The sequence below is a fragment of the Glossina fuscipes genome, unplaced genomic scaffold (assembly GCF_014805625.2).
Source record: "Glossina fuscipes isolate IAEA_lab_2018 unplaced genomic scaffold, Yale_Gfus_2 3, whole genome shotgun sequence".
In the NCBI taxonomy this organism is placed as follows: Eukaryota; Metazoa; Arthropoda; class Insecta; order Diptera; family Glossinidae; genus Glossina; species Glossina fuscipes.
This window is the reverse complement of record NW_023998417.1, coordinates 11,843,173-11,865,564: the sequence shown is the minus strand read 5'-3', so window position 1 is coordinate 11,865,564 and position 22,392 is coordinate 11,843,173. Positions and strand designations below refer to the sequence as shown.

Here is a 22,392-nt window from a genome sequence, read left to right as displayed (position 1 = left end):
TATTTTCAATAGCGCGGGGACTCAAAACCTGGTTAGCGATTGAGGAAAATCTTTTTGATCATAGATCTTGTTGCTCTTCATCAATTTTCTTCATAAAGTACTAACGATTAGATCCTTTTTATTATATCTAGACTTAGTTTTGATGAGAACTTTTATATGGGAAGCAGGAAATGAAGTCTATGAAGTCACGCAACATTATCCCTTAAATATATTTTTATGTTTACTATTTTTCAATTTTTTATTTGTAAATCTATGTAAAAATTTAAAAAGAAGAAAAGTATAACTAAACATTTAAGCGAAACGCGAAACAAAAGATAAGTTCTTTAAAATTAAGGATTACAAACAAATCTTACTAATAAATTGTTTTTTTTTTTTTTTTTTGCCTGAACGCAAAAAGTGACGAAAAGGAAACGTGTGAAATCTGAAACGTCGCACCTCAACGGCAGCGAATTCTTGCAAAGCATGTTTTACATGTTTAAATGTTTTTCTTCTTCTTCGTCTTCCTCTTCTTCTTTCGCGCTTTTTAAACACTTCATCACTCACATTTCGGGTGACAAGACGACTTAACTTTATAAAGTACTCGAAAATTCCATTTTAAAAGTTTTTCCTGCTATTAATCTCTTCATATGCACAAAAACCTTTATAAGCAAATGTAAACAAACACACACATACATTTATAGAGCTATATACTTAGAATACGAATAAGGCCTGTATGCCAATGTTTATTGAGAAATACAATAACAACTCTTCGCACTTCATCCCCTTTAGGGGATTATTAATCAAAAGTGAAACGGATCACAGCTTGACTATTAAAGAGAAACAAACAGATTGACACTAACAGCAAAGGAAATCAATGTTTGTTGCAATGTAAGGCAACAATAAATTACTTAATAAAAATATGAATTAATGTCGAAAGAGCAAAGTCTTTAATATTAAATAAGAATAATGTGAAAATACTAAAGCCCTTCAAGAGATGTGTTTAACAAAAGACACTTTTTTATTGTGCATAATGAGAAAAATATATCACGCCAGGATAACTGCAAATAAATGCGTTGAATAAAGCAAGAAAAATATGGTTGTCGTTGCGATTCGTTCCCCATGTTCATAGATTTGTTATGATCGAAGTAATTTGCACAATAGAAATTCAATTAATTAGTTTAATTGCTATTTGATAATCATCAGCAAATCTTTACGTGATATTAATTTTATCAAACCACAACTAAAGCCTGGAACTATTAGCCGAAGATATCATAAATCAAATATAATAAATTGTATAAGACTTATCTCTCTCTGTCTCGCTGCCTCTTATAAAAGCCATACAACAAAACTGTTTATAAAATCTGTATAAAATTTATTATTTAACCGTGTTTAACTGTCTGCCCCTCTGTCCACTTGAAGTTGAAATCCTAAGAATCGCTCAAAACAAGATAGAAATGTCGTACAAGCCATATCTCAGGTAATCTCAGTGCAGTTAGAAGTGATAATAAAAAAAATGAAAAAAGTTATATTCGTCATGGCTTGGATCGTTTGTAATGAATTATTAAGCGGAGATAATAAAATTCCTAAGAATCTGAAAATATTTGATTCAATAACCTATAAGTTGGCCAAAATTCGGGCATATGAAGAACCGTATAATGCTCATGTAATTTCCTTAGCTCCCTTAGCAGCCTTGTTGCCTTGCCATCATTGAGAAGTATTGAGAGAATAGGCTGGAGAGCAACTTTCATGCCTTGATATATCGGCCTACTGATAGACTTAACTAGTAATGAATTGATTAATTGAATTAACGATAGATTCATTACAAGACTTTTAAAGCACTCGAATGTAGCTTTCATCCGCAACCCTTGTAACATGCATTACAATGTCAAGAAGATATATGTCCCCTGAAATTGCATTAGATTTTGAAACGATTTAGCCACAAAGTCGTGTCCATACCTCCCTCAGACCTTCTTTGTTGCAATTCATATAAATTTGATATCGATTTGAAATCTAGTACATATGCCCAAGAAAAACAAGCAGCAAGCATCCACGATTCGGCCCAAACCTGCTTAAATGCTTCTTAAATTGTTTTTACTCAATGTGCCTTAGAACTCTATGCACGTACCATTATAATTATATCATCAACAGCCACTTAATGCTCTTAACAAATCGAGCAACATCCATAACAGCAAGAGGCAAAAAGCCGCTTAAATCATATCATGCAGCCATTAGCTTAAGTTTGTGTCAAACTTTATGATTAGTAATTATAAGTTAATATTCTGGTCGTTCCCGTTTAAGTGTCGGTTAATGTGCTTAACTTAATCTTTTTGTTAATTTTGAGAGGCATCATAAAAGCGCACAACAATGAAAGAAAGAAAGAAAATTTCACATTTTTTTTATTTAAAAAAATTTTTGTCTTAATATGATACTAATCCAGAAAAATTATTGTATGAGTAGTCCGTGTCCGTCCATATAAGTTTGTTTTCAACATACTGATTGCAATTTTCGAGATATTTCTTTAAAATAAGCTATTAAAAGTAAACCAGATGAGACGACGATTACATGATCGGTAGACCGCTAAATAGAGACTCCTATGTCGAAAAAAAATTTTTCAATTTCAAGTTTGCTGGGATGAGACTTTCTGCTGAACCCAGTCCCGTATAAGTGGTCTTATCAAAAATAAAAGATTTTAAAGAACAAGAAGATCTATTTCGCAGTATTTTCTAATAGAAAATTTGTACATAATGGCGATCTGACATATCAACTTACTGTACTAAGTTGGAACCACGTAAGTGCATTTTTCTACCCCCTTCCCATTGACCAGTTTTGAAAATATGAAACCGGAAAATGCCCATGCAGGGCACTCGTTGCTAATGTAGTTATTATCAATGTGCGTTATTAGTGCCGTTCTCTTACTCACAAGCCTCGAGTTCTTTCGATTGCACTCGTGTGCATACTTATTAACTAAAGCTTTGGTCCGTAGGCATATCTGCAAAAAAACGACTCAACCAATAGTTCTTCGTAAAAGGGTGAAGTTTTCAAAGGTATGGCATCCATATTATTATCACACAGATGGCGAAAATGTCCATCTATATGAGAATTTTCTAGAAGAAAATTCCGATTTCATATTAAGTTGCCCCGGATGGATCCCCGTGAAAGATAAGGTTGTACATAGCAATATTATGGAACGCAAATAACTGAAGAATTATATTAAGCGAATTAGTAGATCATACATTAATGGCCATCCAATGACCTTGACTATAATGTTTTAACTTGTTCCCATATATACTAATTTAATAAATGTTGATCAGCAAATTACTTTCATCCCTTATTGTTTGCAGAATCTTACTGTAAAGGCAAAATGAATATAATATTAATTTAAAGATTTATTTTGTACTTTATTAAAGCACAACGCATACGCCCGCCTATATTAGATTACACATGCACACGCATTCCTAAAAACTGTCAGGACAGTTTAAAAGTCGAAAACATTATTTCTCCCACATAGGGTAGCAATTTCTGTATCCGAGTGAAACACAAACTTTGTGCTTTACAATGAAAATGCCACCACATATATACCTAAACACCATTACAATAGTCATTACTAGACTATCACAGCTTCAATAATACCATGTTGACCATGTGAAAGCAATCACATTCTACAGCATAGAAAATGAAAAACGCACATTTACATGCTCAAGCAGGAGATCCGCAAAGGACTCAAGGCAAGGCGGCAAAAAAAAAGAAGGAAATTGAATAAAGTGATTTTCTTTGAGTATAAAGCAAGCCGGAATTGTTCTTAAAAATTGCCAGTTATACGGCAATTTATTTCCCAGCCAGCCATCACATCATCAGCAGCAAAAATCTTTAACTAAATTTCCTATTTTTTTTTTTTTGTTTTTTGTAGTAATAGTTGTAATCAATCATTTTGATTTATTTTTAGAAAAAAAGAATTAAATACACGTAAGTATATATACATACCTACTCTTACATAATGAAATAAAAATTTAATAGATTTAAATGTTGTTAAAAACAAAAGGAAAAAAGAATGCGAACCTTAGAGCACATTTTGAATAACCAGAACATTAGTGTTTTGCAAAAATGCATGGACTCGTCAAGCCTGTTTTGATATGAATTTTCATAAACCTCTTTTAAATTTTCGACAGCCAGCAAATTGTCCAGTAGATCATACTCTACGATGTCATGTGTGCCCAAAACTGATCGAGCTTCGTTAAATCTCTTCTTCTTTTACCCACAACTTGGGTACTCACTTTGGCACCACGTTTCGATTTGTCACAGGCTTTTATTTACAAGTTCTTTTACTACCTTCGCTTTCCATCAGGAGCACTTATGCACATGTCCTTTCCATTCAGCCCACACTTTTAAGACATTGAGCGCTAGCAGCACAGGCTATCGGCTTTGTATATTTATAAATAAGACCTTACTATGCTAAGAGATGGCATTTTAGCATTTGCTTGCACGGTTGTCAAACTTCAAAACCGTGCACAAAGCAAATCAAAAAGTACAATACACTTATATTTTCGTCTTACTTATGTTTCCGACTATCCTGCTTAAGGTGATCAGGGTGATTGTTTTTGGGCGTTGAAAACCTATGTCAAATTTAACACCTTGTACAGAAAATAAATGCAATAATATTTTTCTGTGGGCAGACATTTCTTGCAGAGAACATGCATAGAATAAATTTGGCACAATTAAGTTATATACGTAATAGTTTTTAATTTTTAAATTCTAATAAAAATAACATATGTATTCTGGTTATTTTTATCAGTCACCCACAAGAACTAAGCATATTAAAAGTAGTGTAAAACCTGGTAGAACATGCAGTAGAATGAAAGTCTGAGTGGGTGATATTTTTATATGGCTCTCTTTCTTTGTTTCCCATTTCTGTTCTCTACATAAAACAAATTGATATAAAAAACCAAAACTTTTCACTAACTTTCTTAATTAATGCGGATTAAATGGAGTATTAAAAGCAAGGAGATTGGGAATAAAGAAAAATTTGACATAAACTAGGAAATTACTGTGCAACTGATATTGATTGACAGGTTCAGCCGTGATCATCTGGAATAATTCGTTTAGCTTTGTTACTTCAATTGTTATGTATGCAAAAGATTTCTCTGTGTTGTAATTGATTGTGTTATAAAACATATTACATGACGCATCCATTTCTTCTGGCAAGAAGCTGGATTCTATATTTTCAACAAAGCAAAAAAATATATTTGGGAGAATTTTTTACTTTGCAAAAGATACATTGTTTCTCTACAAATGTTCATTTCCTGATGTAGGTGTGAGATATATTCCAATATTTATAGAAGAGAAATTCAATTTATTATTACATAACAGTTGAGAGTCATTTCCTTCACTTATTCCATCACATTATAAATCAAACAGACATTAAATGTCGTAAACCTTCTGTCATGTCAAGTTCATAGCCAGTAACTGAGTATGCCTGCGGCAGTCATTTGCTTTGTTTTTTTTTTCCCGTTAATATTACAAATTTTTTTTAATAGTAGTCATCGTTACTTAATCCATTAAAGAGAATTACTTACGATGAATGTCATATGTGAAATGTGAATGTTCCCTTCATTCCATTTTTTTTTCGCTAAAATTTTGTAAATACATTAAAGCTGAAAAGTTGTTGTCATATTGTAGGCAGTAGTTATTCTTTCTTTTTTTAGTGTTTACGTAATTTTAATGTTTTTTGATTAAAACTTTTGTTTTAGTTATGTTTTTAATTTGCTTTGCATAAGGACATGTCCTTTCTTTAGTTACCTACCCAAAGAAATTTATGAGATGGTGTTACTTAACGATTAAGAAACACGAATGCGTATATAAACAACGTTTTAGATTTTTGCCCCGTTTACGCTTCTTTATGCTTCTACTATCAACGATGGCCTTATATTGAATAGAAAGAACCAAAGCAAAACATTATAGCCCGGCAAAGCCAATCTTTCAATACACTACGACGCTCAATTTCATTCAATTTTCCAGATATTTGTTAATGGCCCTCAGATGAAGCTCATCCGTTAGAGGCTCCACTTTCATAAGTGCGGCTATGTTGAGAAGGACCGTTGGCAATAGTTTTCATGCAAATCCGATAAATAATTATTGCAAAGCAATCCATAATCGCTTAATTTTTTTACATTTCGTCGCTTTTTTAAGCTACAACTACAGACGTGTTCGTGGGCGGTCATTTGGCTTCGGCTTTGTCAAATTTAGATACCAAGTCACTACCAACAAAATTTAACCACGCAATAGTCAGCCGTTTCCAAATCTAATATAAATACGCAGTTAAGCTGCGTATAGGGATGCTGCGTATAGGGATGCAGCGTGTAAGGGCTATTTCCAACTATTTTCACTTAAACGTGATCAGTATCTATGACAGGGCATCGACGTCCAGTTAATTATTTCGCTATTTAAAATTTTCTAGCAATTAAAAGGCTGTTTATCATCCGATCTTATATAGTTCTAACCTCAATCCATAAACCTGAACGAATTATAAGTAAATCTTTATCAGTTTTCGAATTTACTATACTCGGACGTCCTAGACTTTTGACAATAAGTGACGGGTCGGTCGTTAGAGAGCCTTGACTAAAAGGGACCAGGAGTATAAAGTTAACTAGAAAAAATAGCTTCTCTGCTGAGTGGCTGAGCCACTATGTCCTTATCACCAGGTAATGGACGTGAATATAAAAAAATTAAATTCGCTTTAAAGTATAAACTGTAGAACCTTCAAAAACTTTCCACATAATACCACGGATGTGGAGACATTGAGCAGAATAATTCTCACTACTTAAGGATGTTGGAAAAATAGCTGTGCTCGATATCAAATCGACAGCTGAGGTAGGATTGATAGCGGTAGAAAGTGATATTGTAATGTATTGAAATTTCGAATGTTTTCAGGACTTGTTCTAGCTTTAATTTTTATCAGGCAAATGTCAACAATTGCCAGTTGCCACTAACAACATATGGGCAGGTCGCTCTGATGCAAAATCAGATGTTTTTGCTGTACATGTTAGATGTTATAAAAAAAACAATATCATTGATAGGATCGTCAGCGTTCGCTGGTACAAATAGGTAGCCAATAGCGAGCAAGTCATTTAAATGTATATTTTCGACATTGGTTAGGGAGTAACAAAATGAACAGATTATCTTTCATTGGCGCGTATACAAATTAAATAAACAGCAACAAAAGAAGCATATCTTCAATAACACTTAACTTTTGCAGTAAACTAGAAAGTTAATTAAAATCATGTTTTCCTTTTTTCCAGGAATCGTTACATAACTTTCTTCATATTATCATTTCGTTAAATTCAAAAAGGAAAACATAAAAGCAATGTTTGTCGTCTACGTTCACCTGAAATTACGTAGGAAAAGCTCAATTTATATGCAGTTGTTATCCTTTGTAATGCTCATAACACTACACATTTGCCGGTGACGACTGTTTATAAACACACCTATGCAAACGCACGTGTATGCATGCGTACAGAAGAACGCCTAATGGGCGTTTAAGTGCTATAAAGGGAAATTTCATTATACATGTTGCGAACAAGCTCAGCAAGGAGAGCCAACAGTTTATGCCTCTTAACCTCTTTATGTTCAATGTTTATGTGTTCATATTACTCGGCGTTCAAATGTATATATCCGGCGCTAGTTTTTTTTGCGTTAGCACAATTTGCCTCAGCTGATAATAGAACAACACGTTCTGATAAATATGATTTATAACAATTAAGATTAAGAAGGGAAAAAATTTCTTAAAATTAACACTTAGTTTATGATAAGAGTGGAGAAAAAAAATAGACTAAATTATCGCCTTGGGGTGAATTTCAAATTTTTGTCAAATTGGCTTGATATTAGGCATTGCGTGTAACGATAAAATCTTGACAGCGGTAAATATCCTAAGTTAAATAACAGAAAAAGTAAGAAGAAGAAGAAAGAAACAACAGATAAGAAATATTTCTCCCTTGGATACCCAACAGCCCAAACAAAATGCAGCATTTTTAGCGTTTTTTCATTTTCTTTTGCCCATGCGTACGTTATTTTATCATCTTTACTTTACCTTCTTTTGATTTTTCAATTTGCCAAAGTGAACCATTTAATCAGGAAACAATAATCAAACAATATACATTTTTGAACATGGTTAGATAACGTCAACGTGCGTGTGTTACGGGTACTGCTAAGTGAAGAAAGATATCCTTTGTGGAAAAGCCGAATTGGTACACGCTGCTTATAGTAAGTGAAAAAATAAAAGAAATTACCGCATTGGGAGAAAAAAAAAGTCTTATTTTGTGCAAATAATGTATCTAGACCAGCTGTCCTTGACCGTGCAATAACCCACAACTGCAACAAGTTAAAGCTCTAATTGCTTTGCCTTGTGCTATTTCCTGTTTTCTAATTTAAAAAAATAGGTCGGTGTTACAGGATTTACCCTACTGTTCTCTCTGTAAATAAGAGATCACAGGAAGAATGCATCAAACTAATATGAGATTATAAAATAAAAAAAAAAAAATATTTTGCTTGCCAAAACTTATGTAATCAAGAATCGTAGGATACCATAAGCTACTCATATAAAGCGTCTATGATATATATATATATATACATATATATAAGATGATAAATTAAAATAAACTAAGCCTAATCGGTGAAATAACTAAAAATGTTGTTGAAAAATTTCCCTATATAAATAATAGCACTCGTCACCTGTCCCCGTTCGTAGAAACTAAAATAAATGGCTAAGATAACGAGGAAATTTTTAAATTCATATAAATACTAAGAAAACGAAAGTCACTCACGAGGGGATATAGCTCAGTGGTAGAGCATTCGACTGCAGATCGAGAGGTCCCCGGTTCAAACCCGGGTGTCCCCTGATTTTTTTATTATTTTTTCTCAGGTTTTCTTACATGAAAACATTTACACATATTCACCTCTTTACAAATCTTTCATATAAGCTGACCAACCTAAAGTTTTTAAGCCTGCGTAAAGGTATCAAGGAAAGCAGCACCTCTGCTAAGGCTTTATACAAAATTAGTTCATTGTTTTTAAAAATCATAACACCTTCCTTACTTTAACTGGATTTTCCTGTAGGGTAACATATTTATCTTATTGTGCATTATGTGGTGACCGAGAGTGTACGAACAGAGCGTTGTATGTCGACGACCTATAGGCAACGTATTACTAAGGAAGTAAACAGGGAAGCTGGCTCAAAAGTTTGTTTATTGTATAAAGATAGCAATGTTTTAAAACGAATAACATTTTTATTTTTGCAGTAGAAATACCTTCAGCGACTTTTTCTACTAAAAATAATTCGTAATCAGTCTTTCCAATGAACTCAGTAAGATCCTTGTTTACACTCTTTTACGCCATTTAAGTTAATCTCATTTATTTTCCCAAACGCAATCAATCGCAATTTACCAGAATCCCTATCCTTTACCCATCAAAAACCGCAACTTGGGTTCCCGCTATGCCGCCACGTCTCGACTTGGTGTAGGCTGGCGTAGGTTGGCGCAAGTGACAAAGAGCATTCGGGATTAACAAAAAAATTTTAAAATTCTGAGTTGCAACAGCGTACGAAAACGATAAACAAACAACGTAAACAATGGGAAAACAAATAGATATGATCTAGCCGGGTATCGGTGCGGACTTGTATGCAATTGTTGATACACAAATACCAAAATAACAATCAGATGGACGACAGAAAATCTGCTTGAGAGATCAAAGTAAGTTTTTGCTTTAAAGGCGGGGAAAAATACAATAAAGTAATCTTGCTCGACTTCAGTACATTTAGGACGCACGACAAAATCAGTTGCCAATAATGTGAATGCATTTGATGTAGATTTTTTGACTTACTCGCCTTATTTAGCCGACTTGATTCCATGAAACTGCAATTTCTTTATGTCGATGTCATATCATCTGAGAATTATTCGAGGAATCATTCTTCTCAAAGAACATTCCAGAAAGATGAGACATGGCTTGCTTGGCGGTAAATGATAATTTCTTACCTTTTTCATCTTCTTTTCAAATAAGATCTTTTCCCATAACAACGACCGGTAACGGATACACGCGGATATGTACGCGCACACACACACTAAGAACTGAATAAAAACACGACATTTTACAAAAGCACTTATGTGCCAGCCAAAACGTCAATCAACAAACCAGGCTCTTCTATTAACTGACGTATGACTATAAAACCGTTTGGCAAAATTAAAATTTTAAACGGCTGCACATGCAATTAACGATTCTTTTTACGCCTTAAACGCAAACGCTCAGAGTGTACAGGCACTAACCGATGAGTGCTCAACCAAAACAATGCAAGCGAACAAAAGCTGCAAAAATGTGATTTACAAAGGGCCAAAATAATAGCTAAAATTTCCCCGTAGGGTAACGGGTAATAAAAGGATCGTTCATGTAAAGTGAAATTTCCTAATTTTTTTCGATTTTTTTTTTTTTTTTTTGGTTCAACATTATTAAACACCAATGAACAAGTGTCCCATGAAGGAATTATAAATTGCAAAAAGCATTTTTGCAATAGTAGCAACAGCGGTGCCTGGCAAATGGTAAATGCTAATCTAAAATATATTGACAACTCATGGGGTACATGTGTACAGAAAATGACTACGTGTTCATAGCGACTTACTTGTTATTTTTGCTTCTTTTTTTTTTTTTTTTTTGTGAAAGAGAAATCCGCAATCAATGAACCATTCAATGTAGTCCTCATGAAGCATGCAATACATTAGTGAATAATTGAATGAGTTCAATGCAGAGACTTTATGCTGAATGATTGTAAATGAGTTTTGAATTTTTTGAAAGCATTATTAAATGTACTGTAAAATTTAAAGAAAAAAAATATGAAAGATTAAAAGAAATTCGAAATAATAAATTGTTATTCAATATCTTTGTATTACATTTCTAAGCTTTGATGCCAATCTCTCCGGGATTATAAATCTTAATATTACGTTCATTCACTTTATATAAGACTTCTTTAGTGGTAACATTCCAATCGCAATTATCATCATTTTCATCTTGACAACGTTTAATTAGCAATTTGCCGTCGACCTCATGGAATAGACCACTTTTTAAATTTAATACATTCACATGAACCAAACTGCATTTGCTTATGTTGCTATCCTCGACGCAAAAGATATCGCTGTTACTCATTTTAGTAATAAGGCTTAAGTTGTCCATCTGCTTAGTTAAATGCATGAGATCATTAAAGAACATCTGCACGTCCTCCTTGCTTGCACCCAAATTATATAATATGGCTAAATTATCGATAATAATGGTGTTATGAGTGCGAACGGAAAAATTTGTGCCCATAATTTGTTTTTTAATCTCCTGCAAGAGGACATCAGCAATATTGGTGTCACCGCTAATTAACCAATTGCTGACCGGAAAATCTCTTGCTATGTCGGTAAGCGGATCGAGGACACTTAATGTTTTACCAACGAACACATTGCAATCGTAACCTAAACGCATCCCAGCCTTGGTGTAATGTTGATAACCGTGCTGCAAGCAAACCAAAAGTGTACCGACATTTGAAATGCGTAAACGCTGGCAAAGTATTGATGAAATCAAAAAACTGCCATCAACATTGGACTCTTCACTGACGTGTACAAGAGTTGGTAACTTAGTTCCATTTAAGCCACAAGCGAATAAAACTGAAGCAGCCATTATTGTTGCACTTGACAGGAGTATCTGAAAAGAGGAAAAGCAAAAGTATGGCAGATTTTAATAAATACCAAGTGTAGATAGTAACAAAGAATGTAAAGATAAGAAAGGGAAAACAAAATTCCAAAGACAACAAAGAAACAACAATTAAATTAAATGCACAAAAATCAATGTACGACATGCATATTTACATTGAAAATTCATACATAAATCAAAAGATTCGCTTTTCTTTACTGCCTTTTGACCACTCACAACGGTACGGTACGGTTCGTATTGACTGGACTTGCGTACCACTTGAGCAATTATTTTCATTTCCTTTTACAATTTTCATTTTAATAAAAATTAAAAAACTCATTTATATTAGGACAACATCTGCACAAGAAACATTTTCATGTATATACACATACATATATCCGTTTATATGTACAATTCGCAGTCTCTACTATTAAAAACCTTCAGCCAAGACAGCAATACGAGTAAGTGGCGTAAATAACAAATGTGAAGCTACTCTTATTTCTCCCATGACATCTGTGTTCGTGCACTTGATTTGCATTCTAAATCATTTCTTGTAGCATTATCCTAGATTTAATTGTGTTATATACAACAAAAATTAAACAAGAGCATAGAATTTTCAGGACCTTCTCATGACAGCAAATTATTTCTCAATAATATCATATATCATATATGTATAAATTTTAAATAAAAAAAAAAAAAAAAAACAATTCTAATCAGTAACCACAAACAAAACTCGCAATCAGGAATTGAACCCGCTCGCGTAATGATCTAAGAGATGATCTAAACTCGGGATTGATCCTTTTCATTCGAAATGGATATATGACATCGGCTTCACGAAAACTAAGTCGTGCAGAAAAGAAAATAGCTACTTAAGGGCCTTTTCATATAAATAAAAGTCGGTGTGAGTGGCTTAATTTTTTCCACTTGTATATAGGTACGTCGTAGAATTACCCAAACAATCTACTGGAAAATTTACTTGATCGCTGTGTCTGCTGTAGCTGGCAAGCAGCGAGCAATAAACCCAGAAAATAGAGATGTTCTCTAGCTACGGTCTTTAGTCGCTTAAACCCCTAAAGACGGACATAGAGATAGACAGATGAAAAAATGACTTTGATACTGATCAAGCATTTAAATTTATTTGAAAGAAGTTCTCAAGGTTCCTTCCAGGTGTTCCAACTTTTCAAACTAAACAGAAAAACTTATAAGAAGTTCGTTTTGTATTGTCCTTCTTCAAATCGAAGGCAAGGCCGACCCTTAAATCCTCTACACCACTTCGCCAAAAACCATTTTTCACTACTCATAGTCATTGTTACGTGAGAGCCTACCTTTCTCAAGAAGCTTACATGAACCGACATTGCTCAAATTTAAAAATATTGTCAAAGAGCTTATTATTCTTAATTTTTTTCGCCATAAGATATTGAAAACTAGGTCTGGTTGCGAAGCAAAAGCTCTTGCAAGAATCCTTATATTTTCTTCGCCAAATATTAAAAATGCAAAAATTTGTTCATTGATTTCTTCAAAATAGGGCTTCACATAATATGTGGTCCTTGAATGGTCCTATCCAAATCATCTTCAATAGCGTCTCTCATCTAAGGCAAAGGATATGCGAACTGTATGCGAATTTCATCAAATTGTCTTCAAAATTCCAAGCTTTAATTTGAATGCAAATGCATAGCTGGACAGAGAAGAACGTTTAAATCAATTCAAAAAATGATTCAAAATCATTGGCTATAAGAAAGAGGTCGGCTTGGTTCAAGTCGTCCTACTTATTGCATATACCGGTACAAATTTAATATACCCTATACCGTGAGTAGCGCAAGGACGAGAAAATGAGCAAATTGCGAAGGAAACCATCAATTCCTCAGCTAATCAACCTCAAGTGAATCTCTAATGACTAGGTTTCGTTGTAACGAATGAAATCAACAAATCAATGCGCACCTGTTCTCTACACTCGAGTATGCGAAAATAATGAATATGAACAAAATTAGAAGCCGTAATTAAATTCACTTACTTTACTATTCACAACATTATTGGTTATAATAAATTTCAATTTTTTTTGTTCCTTTTTTTTTTTTTTTTAATATACAAAACCACAATTACAACACAAGCGCTGGTCAGTTACAGGTCGACATGTGTGCGTTTCAAATCGATTTGTAAATACGTTTCTAATTTACAATCGAAGGCATATCGATGCGCATAATATAAGTTCAAACAAAAAACAATTTTATAAAATTATTTTAAATTGAAAAAACTGAAAAATTATGCACTTTCTAAGCCACAAGCCTACCTGTGTAGTAGTTATAATTGGACCGTTTTAACTGATTAAATGTTATGTTAAATGAAATGCAATTCAATTTCCATAAAACGGCTACACATCTGCATTAGAAATTTGATTTTGAAATTACAAAAAAAAAGGAAAGCAAAGCAAAAAAAAAAAGTGCTTCGTTTTAAAGAAAAGGCGGCCACAATACACCGGACACTCGGTTTACGTTCGACCCGACAAAAGAACTGAGTTCTTTTATATGTACTTTTTTGCAAATACGCGGTTATTTCTTTCATCATAAAAAAGGAGCGCAAACTTGAGGAGCTGAGAAGCTGGGAAAAGAATTACGACATAACCTCAAAAAAGTCTAACAGAAACGAATTGTTCTTAAATAAAAGAAAAACCTTAAAACAAGTCCTATTTGCTATTGTCACTTAGCGTGATTTATAAAAAAAAAAAAAAAAAATTGAAAAAAATATAAAAAAAATTCAATCTTGAAAAGATAGGACGTAAATCGAGATTTTAGTGTATGCGACAAGATTAAAGCTCTCTCTCTTAAGATTTGTTTATTTCTACTATAGTTTTCAGGTGTAAACATAATTCCATCCCGAGAGACTTTAAGCTAAACAAGAAACTGCTTTAGATTTTCTATTGTTGACGTATTTTGATTAAAAATTTTAATGATCTTTTCATAAACATTTTATTCATCGACTCTTCTCTATCTCTTTGTCTCTCTGTCTCTCTCTCCCTTCTTTTGCGATATCCCTTTCTCTTCTATTTCTCCATGACTACGGCATTTAATTAATGTTGAAAAATAATTTCACTTGAGCGGTAAATGAATAAAAAAAGCTAAATATATGTATATACGCTGACTAATAATAAAAACTGAAAAGCGCTAACACAACTAGAATTCAAACATGCACGAAAATTCATAGTGCAGAATTGCGTTAATGCTTCGAAACTTGTATTAGTCGATAATAATTAGTCGTTTCGTATAAAACGTTTTGTTCTGTGAAAAAATTTGCACAATTATTTAACGGTTTAAAAATTTAACGCAAAAAAAATAAATAAATAAAGAAAAAATTTAAAAAAAAAATACATATATATTTATAAAAAAGCACAAAAGTGATTCAATCACAATTGCAAGATTTATGTTATAAGCCGTTCACAAGTTTTATTCTAAAAGTAAGGAACACACAAACAACAACATCTTATCTCTATAGATAAACTGAATGAAGTAAATAAAATATTTATGATTTCTTTTTTTAATACCTTATAGTTAGTTGCTTTAAATTGTTTCTGTAATTAAAAGTTTTTCGTTTTTCGTTTTTTTTTTTTTTTTTTTGATAAAAATGAAAAGTAAATATTTAAAAATATAGCACGATTTCGCCTTAATTGTCAGAATAAGAATTTTTTGCTTACAAGCATTTAATGAACTTTAGAGCGGATCTTCAATATCCACCATATCGGATCGTAATGAATTTTTCACAACAACGAACAGTGTATGGCATGATTACCAATATATTTACGACTGAAAAAAAAAGTTATCTAACATTTTGCTTATATTCCAAGGGATGATTGATTAAACTCTGGTAAATAAACACCTAACGACAACAATGTGTTTGAAACGTTGAGGTAATAAAATTTTAAAATTTTTGCCTCTTCTTCTCTCTGAAATAATTCTCGATCTAGCGACTAATCAATTCATGAAACTCAATTAAAAAACTGTCTCGGAGGAGCTTGAGCTCTTTACTTTCGTTTGCATAATTTTGCGGATTACACATAACAAATGAAAATGTTATAATCGGGCAAGGCCGGCTACTCACTTCTCTAAATAGAATACTTTGTCACACATTCACCACACGTACGCTCTGATTGTAAGATGAAAACTTTGAACCTTTTGTGCTACGCGAAGAGGATCATAGGGATCTAAGATTCGCCTTAAGATAAACGCAATTTTTCTGTTTACAATTTTTTTTTAACTAACTATTGTCAATTCCAACGCCCATAGATGTATGCTTGAACAACTTAAAGTTCAGAGGCAATCAAACGCTGTCCGTATGTCCGTCCCTCTAATTGACATCTGCTGTTGGAACAGCCAGCAAAATTGTGTTTAAGAGGCAGCCTGACAGCCAGAGGAAATAAGTGCAATAAGACGCTTATCCTTTACCTTTCTAATTCCCTATGAAAAGTAATCTTTAGTCTGTTCCAAATAAACAAACAAATCAAGTATGTCGTCATTCATTCTCAACGAGTACATCACGCGGTTGGCATTACCGGTATGTTTACTTTAGGTATGAATACACATATGATTTCAATTAACAAATCATTCGATTTACAAACACAGACAGTCAGTATTAATTTTACTGACAAATTATACATTTATGCAAAACGAACGTTATGCAAGCAAGCTTTGTGCGCTTTGATACGTATCTTGGATACTCATCACTCAGGTTTGATGTACAAAAAAAAACTCGAGGGAATGACGAGACAATCAATCAATGAATTAAAACAACATTTTACCCCAAGTAAAAACGGGCTTGATATAAATTCAAATTTTGCAATTTTTTAGAACTTTAAGAATTACAAGTAAATCTTCGTCAATTGCTTAGAAAGACGCGTTGATCAAAAATCATTTTGTGGGTTCTCCGATGCCTGTCAGTTTATCTTATAATCAGAATGACAAAATATGACAAAGAATTGCGAAATATATAAATCCATTCGTTGCAAAAGCGACTTCGGCCTATAATTCTTTTTTTACGAATGTGCTTAAATAGATTCAACTTCTCAGACAAGGCATAGCTTCATCACTTATTTCAATCCGATCTCTGTTCGACTAATCCCCTTGACGCAAACAATTCGACAAGCGGAACAGATGGGAGAGGTGTATAGCGTTTTTCAGGAATAAAGAAAGCTGCACACGTCCACCTTGAGCGTACAATGTTAAGCTTAGCAATGACTATTGTCACTATTTTTCATATAATTGTTTTATATTTGACTCAATCTCACTCAGCCAGTATAGGCACATAATTTATCAAGAAAGACTTCAGTTATAGGTGGACATATTTGTGAACTTGAAACTGAAAACATCGGGAAAGATCGTTATATGCAGGCTGCAGCATGTAGTCCAAACACAGAAGTATATGTATCTCTAATAACCTACTTATCCGACTATCTATTACACATCAAAATCTGTCAGTTTTTTATAAATCAAAAGTTTTTATACTTATGAATAGTGAAGAACTTCGCTACGCGCTCCTTACGAGATTTCTGTTGCGCTGCCCGATTTTCTAATAAATACTCAATTTAATATTAAGTTTAATAAATATTTTTATACTTTAATCGACCAAATAGTCACATTACTACACAAAGCTTTTTTTTTGTATTCTTCCCAATTAATTTTTTTTTGTTTTTTTTTTTTTTTTTTTTTTGCTAAACTAAAGCAAGATCCGTTAACGGTATCCATCATATATATAATTTTTATTACTTTTTTTTTATAGAGTTTATGGAATTTTTTAATATGATAACATTTCACAGATTTTCGTCTGTTTAACGGAATTGTTGTTGCGCTTTTCCTTTTCCGTAGCGACTATAACGTCAGTGTTAATCAAAATTCTGAGATCTTCATAGCTATTGCGATTAACGTATATGGGTATACGACCATATTCATAATTAATACTTTGCTTAGAGGCTTTAATCGACCGCAGTGACAGTTGATCAATAGCCAGGGATACTACCATATTATCGCCTTGTCTATTGTAGAACAATAGAATCCAATGGGACATAGGCAAGTTACTATTTTGAGCATTAACAAGATCTAGAACACTGCTCGGCGATTTATTACCACATTTTGGCAGAAACATGGTAATTACCGGTGTCTTCGGTACAGCTTGCCCGGTACAAATGGCCAATTCCGGCCCCTGCCAATCGCTTAATCGCGGCACAATGTATTGCAACCATTCAACACATGCGGAATTATTGCAGTCTACTGCTAACCAACCCGGTCTAAACTGGATGCCTTCCAATTGCATCTTTTCATCGCAGCCTTTATGCATTTCTTGTACGATCGCATTTTGCAAGCATTCTAATTCCTTATTGGTTAGCAACTTTTTAGGATACGGTTTGGCTAATATCGCCACATGAAAACCTGTTGAATTAACAGTTTCCTTTTCCGGTTTATATTTATCAGCAGATGCCCGTTCAATTTCTCTTGAGATTGGTTTAGAAGATGCCGGCCCTCTACGTCGTTCAAGAGCCATTTTTCGGGCTATATTAGGTCTGTATCCTTTGCGTAGAAATCGAATATACCATTTCTGACTTGCTCCACTTAGCCCGAATCTAAGTGGATCACCAGGAGCACCTGTAGCCTCGTTTGGTTTCCGATTACCGGTGCTTACAGGCAATTTTGATGATTTTTTAATCGGATTCCTTACGAGATTCTGTTTGCTTTGTCTGTCCTTGCTAGATGAGCTCTCCATATCCATAGCCAATATCGTTGAGATGATTGAAAGTAGTACTTGTACTGTGTTTCGATCGAAAAAGAAAAATTCAAAAGAAACAAATTTGTACATAATTTCCATTCATCGCAAAAACAACACATTTGCATCACACTTGACATTGACCTGATCGTTCAGATAAACGGAGTATATAAGAACGACAAAAACCTTAGCAACCTATAAATAAAGCACACTTTTCCCTCAATACTCATTATGTTTATAAGATCCACACGAAAGAGTGTTTAAATTGTGATAAAGCAGCAGGAGTAAGAAATTTTTTGCTAATTAGTTTTAAAAAAATTGCTTTTAAACGTTACTTGTGTCTGTTGCTAATTCATAACTCATTAATTATAAAAAATATATATGCATTAAATATTTGTGTTGACATGTTAACAATATCGGATTATGAAACCAATAATAATCACTATATACATATTCATTATATGTGCGTATTCGCCTCCTATACTCTCTTGCAGTCATTATTAGTTCAATAATTAGTTCATTATGCGCTAAATGAATCTACTTTTAAAAGGAGAACAAAGGCTACTTATCTTAGACAAGTTTTTGGAGCCCAATGGTTTTAAATCCGCCAACTCCTTTCAATGTAAGCGTTTTCATTGAATGATCACGACAACTTTTTCTCTTGCAAAACTTTAGTGAGTATTTGAAACAATACTAATTGACTATAAGCTTCAGAACTTTAACGAATGAATGATCATTGCCCGCGTGTCTGAAGACGCGCTGTACGTATTTTCGAGCTTCGCTCGCATAATACGCTACTAATGGAGTTCCAACACCCATCAACTCTCCAAGGGGATCATAGACCGTCATCAATTGATTTAATATTCCAAGTTGATTAATTATTTAAATTTCAGATCCACATTCAAATTTTAATGAAAACTTCGCTTCATATCCTAACCTAGATGCCGGTTTTCTGGCATTAAATGGCTGTAGATTTTAAACGTATTGACTATTTGATTATTTCGGAACACTCACAGAAGTGCGGATAATTTACCCAGTATACACACAGACTTAACATTTTCTTTCGTCTCTGACACATAACAATAACATTAGTACATTGCTGATCTTCAGCTGTGGTTAGAAGGCTGCATTCACATTGTGGAGAACTTTTGTTACTAAGTTAACTAAGTAAATTCATTTCAGTGGAATAATTGGAACGAGATCTATTTAATATTTATCTAACAAGTATTTTTAGCGAATTGTTTCATTAAAGGCAAATTTATTAGTCTACCGCCCGCCAATTTGTTGGATCAAATTGCGCGTATATATAAAACCCTCTAGGTTTCTTTCGATGTTCACATCGAATTTTTAAGAATTTTTAGAAAATATACATTAATTTGTTTTTTTAAGTTCAGGCTGCTACAGTGCTCCATTAAAGCCACTGAATATTGACATTATGACCCGCCTTAACTCGGACCAGATACTACAAATAACTATATTACCGTTAACTGCTAATATTACTGATGGAGACAAAGAAACATCAGGAGATCGGTAGATGGTATCAAATTTTAGATATTTCATAGTCTTCTTTGATATGTTTAGCAAGCGATTCCTTGACATGGCGCTGCAGCGTCTATGCCGGATTATTAAATTCTTTAAGCATTCGAGGACGAAATTTTTTTTTCATCTTTGTTATTTCTAGTTAATAGCTTTTTTAAATTAATACTTACATTAATTTCTAATTTCTATTATTTGGAAATTTGTAGCAAATGCACATTGATTACAATTACGGAAAAAAAGAACTCTTTCTAAAATCTAAAATTGCACCGAAAAATACTTCTACTTTTGCCTTTCCTTCAACACAGCTGATAAACGCGGCAAAACAACAACTGAATAGTGTTGAAAAGTGTTAACATTTTTTTAATAAATTTGTTTACAATAATTGGTCGGAATTGGCAACGCTACTTTATTCTCTTCTGCTAAGGTCACGAAAATAATATTAAATTTTTCAAGAAATTTTTTTTTTTTTTTTTTGTAATAATGAATTCTCTGAGTGGGACTAAAATTAAAAAAAATTAAATAACTGTCAAAGTTTAAAACGAATATTGTCAAAAAAAAAAAAGATGCATTCCATAATGTTAAGCGAAATTAATAAAAGTTCCTAAACTAGTTTTTTTCTCAAAATTGCTTAGTAAGTTAAAAAATAACCTTTATATAGTTCTTTTTCATGTTCATATTCATGACAATTAAATGAAAATCTCTACCTGTTGGTGCGCTTGTGATTTTCAAGGCCAAGGATATTTATGTTTACATTCGTGGCTAATATTTCGTCATTGATAAGCAACTACACTCACGCTCGCATCGCATGACGTATAGAATGCACGAATTAACGTGTCCAATTCACATACATGTGTTTCTTTCTCTTTTCAGTTAAACAAAAATGGCCCTTGTTGCAGATAAAACGAAACGTGAAGGACGTTGGTATTTTGGTGGTTTGGCCAGCGCTGGCGCTGCTTGTTGTACTCATCCATTAGATTTGATTAAAGTAACGCTTCAAACCCAACAAGGCAAACTGTCCGCCGTGCAAATTACCATTAAAATTCTACGTGAACAAGGTATAAAATTTTTTGAAGCTTCAATTTTTATAATTTTTAACAATTTAAGCTAATTTAAAAATTTTTTTTTTTTTATTTTAAAATTTAAAAAAAGGTATCTTTGCTTTATATAACGGTCTCTCGGCTTCAATATTGCGTCAACTAACCTATTCGTTAACACGTTTCGGCATTTACGAAAGCGGGAAATCCCTCGTACCCACCGATACATTTGCTGGTAAAGTTATATTGGCCGCTTTGTCAGGCACAGCAGGCGGCATTGTCGGGACACCTGCCGACATGGTCAATGTGCGTATGCAGAATGATGTCAAACTACCGCCCGAGCAGAGAAGAAAGTAAATATAAATTAACTAATTTTTAAAATAATACGGATAATATAAATAATTAGATCATTAACACTTTACCTCGTAACATCATTTTTTCCATATAAGCTATAAAAATGCTGTGGATGGTCTGATAAAAGTGTACAGAAATGAAGGTTTCGTTCGATTATTCTCAGGAGCGACAACTGCTACTTCCAGAGGTGTTTTAATGACTGTCGGGCAAATTGCATTTTACGATCAGGTAAAAATGAAAATTTATTTAACAAATTTAATTGTTTAACGTTGACATAATATAAGGAATTTTTTACATCAATTGGTCTATTCTTGCATTTTATTTTATTTCCAAGATCAAAAGCATGCTATTAAAAACTGCTTATTTCGAAGATGACACATTCACGCACTTTACAGCCTCTTTAGCTGCTGGTGCAATTGCTACAACACTCACCCAACCATTGGATGTGTTAAAAACACGCTCCATGAATGCCAAACCAGGCGAATTCGAGGGCCTATGGCATATCGTCAAATATACAGCCCGCCTGGGACCTTTAGGTTTCTTTAAGGGTTACGTACCCGCATTTGTACGTTTAGGTCCTCATACTGTAATCACTTTCATGTTATTGGAGCAATTGCGTCTAAATTTTGGTAAAACTCCCGCTAGTTAAAGCGAACTAACTTATATGCCTTGGAGCAATTTCCCTTACACTTTCCGAATCCTTAAAGCATTTGCCAACATATAAATTAAGTATAGCAGAAAAAAAAAACAACACTCAGTAGAAAAATTAACATTCCTAAACAAACAAGTTAAGTTGTACTTATAGCGAATAAGAAAAAACAAAAAAGTACTAAAGCGTAACAAACTTGTCCATGTAACTAAACTGAAGCGCAAACCGTTCTGAGCACAATTAAATTGAATAGAGAAGGTTTTTAAGGTCTTTTGACTTTTTTTTTTTTAAGTTTTTCATGTTAATTTTATATATGCTTTTTGCTTTTGTTATTAATTTTTATTAATATTTGTAAATAAAAATAATTATATACATGTGTGTGTAATAGACTGC

At 33.2% G+C, this 22,392-nt stretch overlaps 2 protein-coding genes and 1 non-coding gene across 12 annotated transcripts; 2 read left to right on the top strand and 1 right to left on the bottom strand.

Annotated features, from left to right (window-relative positions):
* Nucleotides 1–8,794: 8,794 nt before the first annotated feature.
* On the top strand, nt 8,795–8,866 carry Trnac-gca. The gene has a single exon. It is a non-coding gene; the product is annotated as a tRNA-Cys (tRNA).
* A 1,830-nt stretch (nt 8,867–10,696) lies between these two features.
* On the bottom strand, nt 10,697–20,466 carry LOC119634793. Of its 7 annotated transcripts, XM_038029167.1 has the most exons (4): nt 15,368–15,578; nt 15,218–15,244; nt 10,905–11,694; nt 10,697–10,823 (listed from the first exon to the last, which is right to left on the bottom strand). In XM_038029167.1, exons 1-3 carry the CDS (start codon nt 15,371–15,373, stop codon nt 10,909–10,911), a joined length of 819 nt encoding a protein of 272 aa, XP_037885095.1. In that variant the 5' UTR covers nt 15,374–15,578; the 3' UTR covers nt 10,697–10,823; nt 10,905–10,908. The 7 variants fall into 7 exon arrangements, with proteins under 7 accessions (XP_037885095.1, XP_037885097.1, XP_037885100.1 ...); XM_038029169.1 differs by lacking the exon at nt 15,218–15,244; XM_038029172.1 differs by lacking the exons at nt 15,218–15,244; nt 15,368–15,578 and adding an exon at nt 13,970–13,992.
* Nucleotides 15,028–22,278, top strand: LOC119634794 (mitochondrial dicarboxylate carrier-like). 4 transcript variants are annotated; one of them, XM_038029174.1, is made up of 5 exons: nt 15,028–15,130; nt 20,833–21,017; nt 21,112–21,349; nt 21,446–21,578; nt 21,685–22,278. In XM_038029174.1, exons 2-5 carry the CDS (start codon nt 20,843–20,845, stop codon nt 21,997–21,999), a joined length of 861 nt encoding a protein of 286 aa, XP_037885102.1. In that variant the 5' UTR covers nt 15,028–15,130; nt 20,833–20,842; the 3' UTR covers nt 22,000–22,278. The 4 variants fall into 4 exon arrangements, with proteins under 4 accessions (XP_037885102.1, XP_037885103.1, XP_037885101.1 ...); XM_038029175.1 differs by having other exon boundaries at nt 15,043–15,182; XM_038029173.1 differs by lacking the exon at nt 15,028–15,130 and adding an exon at nt 20,554–20,593.
* Nucleotides 22,279–22,392: the final 114 nt, after the last annotated feature.